The following is a 12,500-nucleotide window of genomic DNA, read 5'->3' on the forward strand; positions in this document are numbered from 1 at the left end:
TGTAAATAAATAAAGGGAGAACTAAGGAAAGGAGCGAGGGGCCTGGTGATGAATCAAACACGGAGGCTGGCTGATGTACATTTGCTTCCCTCGCTGAGTTTTCCCTTCTCTTGGCAGTGGAGGTGGAGCGTGCAAAGGGCATGCGCGTGACTGGCAGATATATTTCATCCACACTCTTCCCCTCTCTCCCGTACTCTTTCTCTCACTTTTTCTCTTTCTTTTTCTGCTTCCAACGCTCTTTTGCTGATCTTCAGTTCGCCGTGTCTATATGTGTGATGTTTGTGTGTGTGTGTCTGTGTGTGTGTGTGTGTGTGTGTGTATGTGTGTGTGTGTGTGTGTGCGCCGCGTGTGTGTCTGTGTGTGTGTGTGTGTGTGTGTGTGTGTGTGTGTGTGTGTGTGTGTGTGTGTGTGTGTGTGTGTGTACGTTTGTGTGTTTGAACTGTGTGTGTCTTTGATATACATGTTTCATATACCACAGAAAGCTCGCTGTGAAAATTACTGAGGGAGAGGGTGCATGACCAGTAGTCATATGGACTCCCTTGTGGTCAGACATGACTTGGCCATGTTGCGATGGTGGCCTGGTATCACACATATCACTATAAAGCCTGCCTACTGTTTTTCAGGATGAGAAACCCTCTCTGTTCCAGCCACCTGTGTGCTTCCTAGATGAAGTAGCTTTGCAGCCACAACAAGTACACTGTTGGCTAATCAGGCTAGCTCACAACCCAGGGAATACAGTATACCCAGCACACCCCACAGCCTTGCAAATGTAGCTTACCCTGCACTTCCCCACCCTGGGAATGCTGAATGCTGAAAGGCCTTTCTTGGTGTGTGCCAGCATGTCATTTTTCAGCTCTACCTTCACATTTGCTAATTACCACAATTAGCGCTGAGAACATAACACCACGAAAATAAATAAATAAATAATAAAAATACGAAGACTCCTAGGCCTCATTTTCGAGTGCAGCAGAAATGGCTAAATTAGCTGGAGATGACAGCCATTATGCATGGTGTCTAGCTGACAGTGGCTTCAATCCCCCCCTCATACAAACGCACACTCTCTCTCTCACACACGCTCTCTCTCTCTCTGTCTCTCTCTCTCTCTCTCACACACACACACACACACACCCTCACCTCAACTGTAAATGTGGGATAGCACTGCCTGCTTAATTAGCCCACCCAGGAACTCTTTGACAGCTGCAATCAGCCGTCACTCCGATTGTTATTAGCTAATTAACGGCTTCATTAAAGTTCGGTAGCCCACTCGCGTGCGCGACTTCTGCTAAACAAACAGCCGCTGTCACATGCACGCTCCATTGTGGGTAGAGATAAAGCAATCAGAGATGCTGTCAGTCTTCGAGATACACTCTCCGACTTGCACAGGAGTGGTGTGTGTGTGTGTCTGTCTGTGTGTGTGTGTATGTGTGTGCATGCGTGTGTGTGTGTGTGTGTGTGTGTGTGTGTGTGTGTGTGTGTGTGTGTGTGTGTGTGTGTGAGCGATGAGCTTCTTGTGAGGCTTTTGAGGAAGAACAAAACTGACAATCGCAAGTAAACAGATGAGTGCGCAGCGGAGGAGTGATCGTACACGATGCATCTCCAGAAATAGAAATGATGCCTTGAGTCTCTGGTGCGTACGGTCAGCTTTATCTGTGTTTCGTTGTTTGTTCACTTTTATCTGAGGTGTCACACCAAAAAGCTGCAAGACTCCAGCCAAATGAGTGATGTTCCATGTCTGATTCAGATGAACACAAAACACAGTGGCATCATACAAACATCCACAAGTTCAGCTTAAACACAATGTTTACCAGATGTTACTGAAGCAGTCTGAGATGTCCTAAGATTCTGTTTCTACTCCCTCTTCCTCCATCCCTCTCTTTCTCTCTCTATCTCTTTCTCCCTCTCCCTCCATCCCTCTCTTTCTCTCTCTATCTCTTTCTCTCTCTCTCCCTCCATCCCTCTCTTTCTCTCTCTATCTCTTTCTCCCTCTCCCTCCATCCCTCTCTTTCTCTCTCTATCTCCATCTCTCTCTATCTCTTTCTCTCTCTATCTCTTTCTCTCTCTTCCTCCATCCCTCTCTTTCTCTCTCTATCTCCATCTCTCTCTATCTCTTTCTCTATCTCCATCTCTCTCTATCTCTTTCTCTCTCTATCTCTTTCTCTCTCTATCTCTTTCTCTCTCTCTCTCCATCTCTCTCTCTCCCTCAGGCGTTTGATGCCTTCATCTACATCTTCTTTGCACTTGAGATGGTGGTGAAGATGGTGGCTCTGGGGATCTTTGGCCGTCGCTGCTACCTTGGCGATACGTGGAATCGACTGGACTTTTTCATCGTTATGGCAGGGTAAGGCTCCTCATTCTCATCTCCTTCGGTCTGGCTCTTGTCTAGGCCTTTCCTGGGGTTGATCGCTTGTGGGTTCTGACTCTTTGACTGGCTGTGTTAAAGTCTTAAAGCTAAGTCTTGAATTCATTTCATTACATCCTCCTGAATCGTGGAGGATGTAATGAATTCATTAATTCATTCAAAACTTTGCCAATCACACTTGTTGAGGTTGAGCAAATGCAATCCAACTTTCACATGCGGTGTTGTTTTGCAGGCGATTCAGTCCAAACAGCTTTGGTAAATGATGTGAGCCTCTCACAGGGCTCAGAAGGGTGTGGTGGTGGTGGTGGTGGCAGTGGTGGTGGTGGTGGTGGTGGTGGTGGTGGTGGTGGTGGTGTTGGTGGTGGTGGTGGTGGATGACAGTGGACAGACATGGGATAAAAACGGTCTTGTCTGGGTAACTCACACGCCGAGTGGTCCGAGGCGGCAGTTATGGCGTGATAGTGGGGTGTGAGATCTAGGGTTCCGAGTCAGTCACACTTTCACAGGCCACTCTCTCACACTGGGAAGGCAGACTGTCTGTCCATCACGGGGCGAGGGAGAGTTCTGTACAGCAGCTCAGATGCCAGCTCAGATGCTCCCAGTGTATGTGGAGATGAATTGATTTACATAAAAAGAATATTTCCATTTGCCTGGCCGCGTTCAGACATGAGTGTGGGCTGAGGAGAGGGCCGTGGCTTTATCTCCAGCTCTGGTTGAAAGCAGGATGAGAGGCGTTGCGACTGAAAGGAGATGACCGGGAGTGACCGCCTGCCCGGTGTAACTCTGTGTGCGCAAACATAAGCTGACGTGGCACACAGACAAATGGTCCATGTCTCTTTATACCACAGTGTCCTTGTGTCTCCTTCACTGTGATTTGTCTTTTCGTACTCCGTACATCACTCCACCATGGCTAACCCTCCATCTGTTTCTCTTACTCTTTCTTTCATAGCTGCTATATTTTTATATTTTATGTGGTGTCCATGATCTGTAGTTCTTCTTGTTTATTCATGAGTAATTGGTTATTTTATATATACATTTTAATATTTAATATATATATATTAAATGTGCATACAGGCCAGTACCCAGCCAGACTATTCTCTGTTCTCTGGGCCTTTGACTTATGAACTTACTGTCATCCCCTTACTTTAGCGTTTCACTGCTACTGTATTTATTTTCACTTGGTGTTAAGCAGATCATTTACCCAAAGTAAAAGTAAGTGTACCAAACTGAATATAAAGATATATACTGTGTTCATCAGTATGTGTACCCCTTGGCTATGGATCTGGGGGTTGCCCTACAGTACATCCCACCCACTCCTGGCTTTCACCCGCTCAGTTCCTCTCTCTCAGTGATCCCCCTCAGCCACGGAGAGATAAGAGGCTCTGGGTAGAGATTGGGAGAGAGGGATGAAAACGTGAGCTTTTTGGCATTTCACCCTCAACTGACTCCAGAGCTTAAAGATGGTACACCCTGACCGTTTTATTTTTTTTGTTATTATTCTGTGAGCCCTACTGTGTGTTTGTGTGTGTGTGTGTGTGTGTGTGTGTGTGTGTGTGTGTGTGTGTGTGTGTGTGTGTGTGTGTGTGTGTGTGTGTGTGTGTGTGTGCGTACACAGGTGTTTGTGAATGAATGTGTGTGTGTGCGTGTGCATGTGCGTGTGTGTTGCAGGGGTCATGGGAGTGAAACGTGAGGTGTGAAATAGGATTAGTGCAGCGCTGGGGAGGGCTTTGGGAAGAGTAGAATGTAACATGCGGAGGACATGAACCACAGGCTGACGGGGAGATAAGACAGGGGCCCTATGAGAGCCACACCAGCACAGCCACAGCCAGCTCTAGTGCTGGCAACAGTCCCCTCACACACTCAGCCACGGCCACGGCCACATGCTCCCAGTCAACACACACATATCAGCAGAGGTCATGCTGTGCTTTGGTCTGGCCTGGTCTTGAAAGGTATGATATTTTCTAGCCTTGTCTAGTTTGTTCTGATCCGTCTGGTCTGCTTATCTGTCTAGTTCAGTCTGTTCAGGTCTGATCTGGTCTAGTTCAGTCTGTTCAGGTCTGATCTGGTCTAGTTCGGTCTGTTCAGATCTTATCTGGTCTAGTTTGGTCTGATCTGGTCTAGTTTGGTCTGTTCAGGTAGGATCTGGTCTAGTTTGGTCTGTTCAGGTCTTATCTGGTCTAGTTTGGTCTGATCTGGTCTAATTTTGGTCTGTTCAGGTCTGATCTGGTCTAGTTGGTCTGTTCAGGTCTGATCTGGTCTTTTTTATTCTGTTCTGTTCTGTTCTTGTCTGGACTTGTTTGTTCTGGTCTGGTATGGACTGCTCTAGTCTGTTCTCTTCAGATCTGTTGTCCACTCTCGTGTTCTGGTGTGTGTCTTACCAGGCTGCTGGTGGCCTATGGCTGCAATTCTGTTCTATCACCCTCTTCATAGCTATCTCATCCTTATTATAGTAGGCCCCTTGGGCTCCCCCACCAATGGAAGAACTCGCACAATCTCTCTCTCTCTCTTTCTCTCTTGCTTCCTCCCTCTCTCTTTCACTCACACATTCAGGCAGGCACACACACACACACGCACACACACACACAGGCCCACCTTCCATAAGATTCTGATTAAACATAAAAAGAGCGGCACATGACGGGGAGGGGACAGTGGAGACCATGGCACACAGAGCAAACCAAAACAATTAGTGTCATAGGCCGCTCCCTTGCAGTGAGCTAATTACCCCAACAAACACAGCACCTGATTGATGTGCTGGCGAACAGATGTGTGGAGTTTGGAGGGACTCTCTCCCTCCCTCCCTCTCTCCAACACCCCTCCCCCTCCCCTCCTCCCCCACCCTGCTGTCTCATCCCTCTTTTCCTGCGCTCCGGAGACTTCTCTGTTCTTCTCCTCGTCTGTCTCGCGTCCATTGATCGCTTTGATACCCCGTCTTCCTCGCTGCTCCTCGCCTCTCATATCGGGCTGCTCTCCCATCATCCCCCCTGATCTCATCTCCACAGGCCCTTTTCCTCGCTCTTCGCTTCTCGCCTCTTCGCTTCTTCTCTCTTACGCTCTCCTCCTCTCCTCGTGTCATTCTTGGTTTCCACTCCACTCTTTCGGTTTTTAGCTGAATGAAGAGGCTATAGATGAAAGACAGTGCCTGAGGCCGAAGGGCCACTATACGGAAACGCACACATAACTTCAGAATGAATAAGAAATGCTGCTGAAGAGTAGAATGTTTGGCCTACTTCCCCGATTGATTACCTCACCAGTACAGCCAGCACAGTGATGCTAATTCAATTCAATTAAAAAAACGTTATTTATCCCGAAAGGCAATTTCTCCATGCAGGCATAGTGACATATAAGACATAACACAACATATAAGACAGGACAAAAGAAAGAACAGGACAGACAGGAGTGTAAGGGGGGTTAGTCCCAGGAGAGGGAGGAGGGGGCTGGGAGCATATTCAAGTTCAAAAGGTGAATAGCCTCATACATGCTAAATTAGCACTTATTCTAAGGTCTTCATTGATTATGACGTAAGCACTATCAAAGTCAGTAATTTTCCCCAAAAATATTTGACCATAGGTTCATCTGTGTCAGCTAACCAAAACTTCCTGCTGTGGTCAGTAAGGTAGCATGTGTTGACAGCTGAAGTGGCTGTGGCCATCGCAATCAAGCGGGACATAAAACATATAATAGGTCATCTTAGGCATCTACTGTAATATTAAAATTTAATTAAATAGGCTTTGTGTTATTTCTTTTGCTCGGGTCCATGGAAAACAATAATGTTCTTCTGATATACAGTATACTGTAGTATAAGATTAGACCTAATGAAAAGCTGAGTTCAAAGCATATTAACAATCAGATTGAGCCATTTATGAGATGCTATACTCAATTATTGAAACAAACAGTATCTATAGTCTACATTAAATACTCTTGCGTGTGAGTTGCCTTACAGCTGAACTTTTGACTCCTGAGCATTTTTTTATTTCTGTTACCCAAACCAAATGGGCTAGATGACAACTGGGGAGAAAATGCCTCATTCGTTAGAAATAATAAATAAAAGCAGATATTATTGAGCCACCTGAGCTCCTTGAGTGATGGTGGGCTTGTATGGTTAGACTCGCTCAGACAGTATTTTGCTTTTCAAAGCTGTTTGGCTTAAATATTGACTAAGATAACACATGCAGATTGCATTGTATGCAATTTGTCGTTTCTCTCAGAATATACAGATAAACATACACAAATAATTATTGACCAACAAAAAAGAACACAAGTACACCTTTTAAGGGCCGCAGTGACCAGACCACAAAATAACATAGCCTGGTGTGTGTATAAGTATATTCTTTTGATCCCGTGAGGGAAATTTGGTCTCTGCATTTATCCCAATCCGTGAATTAGTGAAACACACTCAGCACACAGTGAACACACAGTGAGGTGAAGCACACACTAATCCCGGCGCAGTGAGCTGCCTGCAACAAAGTGGGAACCACAAAGAGTGGTGCATTTCCTGCCTACAGCAGTACAGCAGTATGTTGGCTGTTGGCATCTCTGTGCATGTTAATTACACTACTCTATTCTCATGGGTACGCTGTAGAACATTAATGGCTGTCTGTCTGTGTGTTTGTGTCTGTGTGTTTGTGTGTGTGTGTACATTTCTGAGAGTAAATTATATTTGATTGTGTCAATAAATGCCATTGAATTGAAATCAATTTATTTGATGGGTGAGAGTGATGAACACAGTCCAATTGAGTGTGCATCTGTGAGTGGGAAACAGAGAGAGGGAGAGAGAAAAGACTAAGAGAAGAAGAAAGAAACAGAGAGAGCATGCGCAAGAAAGAAAGAATGAATGTTTGCTTGCCCTGCCTCGTCTGAGGATATACAAATGCTCTTTTAGGGTTGGGGTTATTTCCCCATTAAAGGTATGTGTAAAGCTATGGGGGCTCTTAATGTCGCCTGGCACGAGGAGGTGAGGGTGCCGACACTATTTCCTCTCACAGACACTCTCATAGCACCTGACATTTCAATTGGCAGGCTGACATTTCTCTGCACTTAAGTGCGGCGGAAAAGGAATGTGGTATTTCTGGACGACAGGGAGCCGACCCACTCTTACTTTTGCTCAAAAGCGCCCAAGCTCTCCGCCACTGTCTTTCATGCTCTCTCTCTCTCTCTCTCTCTCTCTCTCTCTCTCTCTCTCTCTCTCTCTCTCTCTCTCTCTCTCTCTCTCTCTACTCCGTCTTTAATTTCACCTCATTCCTTCCCTCAGTTCTACTGAGGACCAAGCTGTGCTTTTGTCGTCACTGCGCTGTGTGACAAAGTGATATCTGGCACCACTGCACACATGTGTTGCTATCACTCTAAAACTTCTTCATTATCAAATACAGACCTTTAAATCACTATCTATTTACAATGAGAGAAAGTGCTGAAATGGACGTTGGATAACTACATGTATATACTTATATAGTCCAGTGGAATTTGGCATAGGTGTGAATAATTGTACTTAATTATTATTATTAACTTATCATTTGTAGCTTAACTGTACATGATAAACAGTATGACATCAGTCATTGCTGCTGTTAGTGTATTTGTGTCTGTTTTTCAGACAAACCGCTTGGCGCTTGCCCTCCTGTAAGATCTCTCTCTCTCTCTCTCTCTTTCTGGTGTGGCTGTGCTGATTGAGAGCGTTGAGCGAGACAGGCGTCCTGCACCTCCCACTGAGTAATGTGTGTCCCCGATCACACTGTCCACTCCCATCACTTCCTGTCTGGATGAATAATGCATCCATGCAAATCATTGGCCTCGGCGCCAGACCCGAATTAGTCTGTGTCTGCTGAGTGATCAGAACATTCCAGAAGGTTCCTCTGGTGCCAGAGCCATCACACCAACATGCACACTCACTCACTTTCTTTCTTTTTTCTTTCTTTTTCCTTTTTTCTTTCTTGCTGTTCCTCCCTCCATCTTTCACATACTGTACACACACACACACACACACACACACACACACACACATACACACACACATTGAAGTTATGGATTCTTCATCTAAGCATATCAACATTTTCAAAGAAAATCAATGCAAAAATCACAAGGTAAAGAATTCGCTCAGGCACCAAAAATGTCCCCAAACACGAAACAAGTCTGTGTGTACTAGAAAGGAGTGAACGAGAGCAGAAGAGAGAGGAATGATGGAGGAACAGAAGGGGGGGAGGACAGACATTTTTGGAAGCAGACAGTGATGGAGAGGGGATAGTCACATGGGAAAGATGGAGTGTGAGACAGATTAAATCATCACGTCTTCAGCTGAAATTGCAGAGAGAGAGAGAGAGAGACTTGGAGAAAAATAAAGAGCGAGACAAGGATGGAGAGATAGATAAGGAGAGTGAAATGGAAGGAAAGGAAGAGAGAGGGGGGGTTGGAGAGAGGAAGAGTGCAGTAAGCAGCGAGTGAGTAATGGATGCCCATCAAACTTGGGCATCTCTGTGGGAGAGGAGAGAAGAGGAGAGGAGGGAAAGATAGAGGGAGGGAGGGAGAGAAGAGGAGAGGAGGGAAGGGTAGAGGGAGGGAGGGAGAGAAGAGGAGAGGAGGGAAGGGTAGTGGGAGGGAGGGAGAGAAGAGGAGAGGAGGGAAGGATAGAGGGAGGGAGGAAAAAAAGGAGAGGAGGAGGCTGACTGTGGGAGAGAAGAGGAGAGGAGGGAAGGATAGAGGGATGGAGGGAGAGAAGAGGAGAGGAGGGAAGGATAGAGGGATGGAGGGAGAGAAGAGGAGAGGAGGCTGACTGTGGTCTCTGAAGCCTGTTAAATATGAATGAGGGGGTGGAGGAGTAGCTGTCTTCCCCAGCTGGACTAGACTACTACTATCTAACATACACACAAACACCCTGTTACATTTATGCACACACACACACACACACTCACACACACACACACACACACACACACACACACACACACACACACACACACACACACACACACACACACACACACACACACACACACACATACACATACACATACACACACACACACACACACACACACACACACACACACACTCAATTGCACATACTATGCTCTGAACTCATACTCATCTGATGTCCAAATCTGAATATGGGTTTTCACCTCGGGTACTCATTTGTGACTGTAAGCATTTATATAGATCAGGAACATTCTCAAGCACACACACACACACACACACACACACACACACACCTTTCCCTCTCTCTCTTTCTCTCTCTGTCATCTCTTTCTCTGTCACATTTCAAGCTGCATGTCACACATGTTCCCCCTCTGTTGCCCATCCTGGCAACATGGCTGTAAACTTGTCTGTCTCTTCCCCGATGCCTTGTTGACTGCAGTCCTCTAGGGGCAGAGTGACAGAGCTGTCAGTCAGAGCCTAATTGACATAATGGGATTGTCAAGTAGAGAAAAACTCGGTGCGGTGTGCTACGCTTCTCTGACAATCGCACAGAGATTAGTGCCGCAGACTCCTGCTCTCTCTCTCTCCCGCCATCTCTCTCTTTTTTCTCTCTTTCTCTTTCTTTCTTTTTTCTCTCTCTCACTATTCATTCTCTCTTTTCTTGCATTTCGCTTCCTCTCTTTTTTTCTGTCTTCTAGAAATATAACCTTTATTTCAAATGAAAAATGCTTTATGGCCAATAGATTTCCCCCAAAAAATTGCACACATCACAACTAGGGCTGTCACTTTTGAATCGATTGTAAAATGGATTTTCTATGTCTGAAGACGTTTCCATTTTCAACGCCAAACATAGGCCAGTCCACGGACAACTAATAGGCATTAGGACGAACGTAATGAGGGAGCTTGAAGACACACAAGCCAGCAATATTTCTGATGATTTTTTTGGCGTGAAGTTTCATGCACAATGACAAAAAGGTGTGCAACATTCTCGAGAAAAAAAAGAGCGGAGTGGACTGCCATAACATCAGTGAAAACACATTACTGCAGGCTTCAACGTGGCTGTGTTTACGATTAAAACTGTCAAAAAATTTCACCTACGTAGGAACTCACGACTGCACAGTTTATCGCTTGTCCTTCTCCATAGTTTGATCTACCCAAAACCCGAAGTGCTTCCATATCGAACTCCTCAAGCTATTAGGGCTATGTCGCACAGGTTGATCGCGTTGTCCTCCATTTTTTTGGCAAAACACCAGCAGCACAGCAGCCGATTGAAACAGCTGTTTCCCGTACGTAAAATTGGTGGGAATTTTCTTTTTAGCTTTCGCAATGCCTACTGCACTTTCGGAATTCTTTATTTTCTTTTTCTTCTTGTTTGTGGGTTTTGTTACATCTATCTTTTTTATTTGTTTCATTTGTTTAAAATGAAGTGTACATATTTGGTTAAAATCGATTCCCTATTTTAGTTTCCGAAACTTGTGTTGGTTGTTCCAATCGATTGTGCAATCGATTTTCAAACGTAAAGTGACAGCCCTAATCACAACAACTAAATATATGCTGAACAAACAAACCAACGATAATAGAACTCTGAAATCCGTAACAGAGCACTGAAGATGACACAATACACAAAACAGTGGGACGGTGTTCTTTAAGCTCAGACCCTATCTGCCTCCATCTCAATCTCTGTTCTTTGTGTGGGTGTGTAGGTGGTTGTGAGTATGCATGTGTGTCTCTCTCTTTCTCTTTCTCTCTCTCTCTCTCTTGTTCTTTCTTTCTGTCATTCTTTGTCATTGTTTTGTTTTGTTCCTCATATAAGTGAGTCCTGTGTGTGTACTTTGTCCTTCATTTCAGAGGACATGTTTCACCATTTCTTTACACAGTCCATCCCCCCATAGACACACATCAGAGAGCAACAGGAGTGAGACCCTTCTGTTTCTTCCCCAAATCCATTACGTCCATTAAAACCGTGTACCGACCGCACCGCCCGGCTCTCCCCTCAGCCCATTATCTCCCGCCACTGGAGACCCATCAGCCGGACCCAGGGTGGAGGGTAGCGGCCGGGCAAAGCGATTAGTGACCTCTGTGTGAATCTGCTCGCTACCTACAGGCTCCCGAACTCTCTTGCACACACACACACACACACGCACACACACACACACACACACACACGCATTCATGCACACACACACACACACACACACACACACACACACACACACACACACACACACACACACACACACGCACACAGGCACATAACATACTCACATGCACCAAACAGTTCTCAGCTTCTTTGACTCAGTCTGGTGCCTGCGGGAGGTCTGTGCACTATAGAATGTATCCCAATCAATGCATGGATGAAGTGCTTTGTGATGACTGATGCAGGCAGCCTTCTGGAGTCTCTGGATCTGTGTCAGATGTCAATCAAAGGTCCCCTATAGATCCTTTTTGCCACGGAGTGTAACGAGATTGGCAGCGGCGGTGTCACACAAAAAGGAACAAATCAAGGAAAGCATGGTCAAATGGTCAAAGATGAAATGAGAAAGACTTAAAAATCATAAGAATTGAGAGAAAAGAAGAGTAAGGAGTGTAGAGTGAGGAATTCCAGGTTTAGTCCAAAAACGGAGGAGAGAGAGGCAGAGAGAAAGAGAGTTTGTCGTTTTTTACAGTTTGTTTACACACTAAATCTTTCCTTGTCACGATTAAACAGCTATAAACACATCTTTCAAACACCATAACCCCACATCAAAATCTGCAAAACAGTGTTTGACACAGTTTTCAATTTCCTAAAACAAAATTGGCAAAACACCACACACAATTTTCTACCTAACACACACAAATCTAACAGGAAGTAACTTGATTTTGTTTTTCAAACACAACCTATTTTAAATGCCACACTTATTCACCAGTGCTTTACACTCGTTACTTAATAGAACACCAATCATTGCCTTAGTATAGGCCTACAGTATGAATAGATATACTCTCTATATATATATATAGGTATAGACCATTTCAATCTGCTCCTAGAAGATTTCCGGTTGAAATGTTCAGAACCAATGCAGATACTTTGAAATGAAAATGAATCGGACTTTAGCGTAATGTTCTACAAAAAGTTTACTTCATGTACAACTTGTCTTCTCATTTGTCCCCAAGTTACCATTAGGGGTCAATGATTTTTTTCTGGTGGTCATTGTATTTTGCTTTGTCTTTTTCTTGTTGGCTATAAAATACTGTATTCACAACA

General features: G+C 45.0%; 1 protein-coding gene across 3 annotated transcripts in view; it reads left to right on the forward strand.

Annotated features, from left to right (window-relative positions):
* LOC125295565 (voltage-dependent T-type calcium channel subunit alpha-1I-like) overlaps positions 1–12,500 on the forward strand; it is a 171,731-nt gene that overhangs the window by 82,281 nt on the left and 76,950 nt on the right. For 2 of the 3 annotated variants that reach the window (XM_048244882.1, XM_048244883.1), the window contains exon 5: positions 2,205–2,338. In XM_048244882.1, the coding sequence (XP_048100839.1) occupies positions 2,205–2,338 (134 nt within the window). Of the gene's footprint in view, positions 1–1,552; positions 1,628–2,204; positions 2,339–12,500 lie in introns of those variants that run through there. The other variant, XM_048244884.1, reaches the window with a different exon arrangement.

The sequence above is a fragment of the Alosa alosa genome, chromosome 6 (assembly GCF_017589495.1).
Source record: "Alosa alosa isolate M-15738 ecotype Scorff River chromosome 6, AALO_Geno_1.1, whole genome shotgun sequence".
NCBI lineage: Eukaryota > Metazoa > Chordata > Actinopteri > Clupeiformes > Clupeidae > Alosa > Alosa alosa.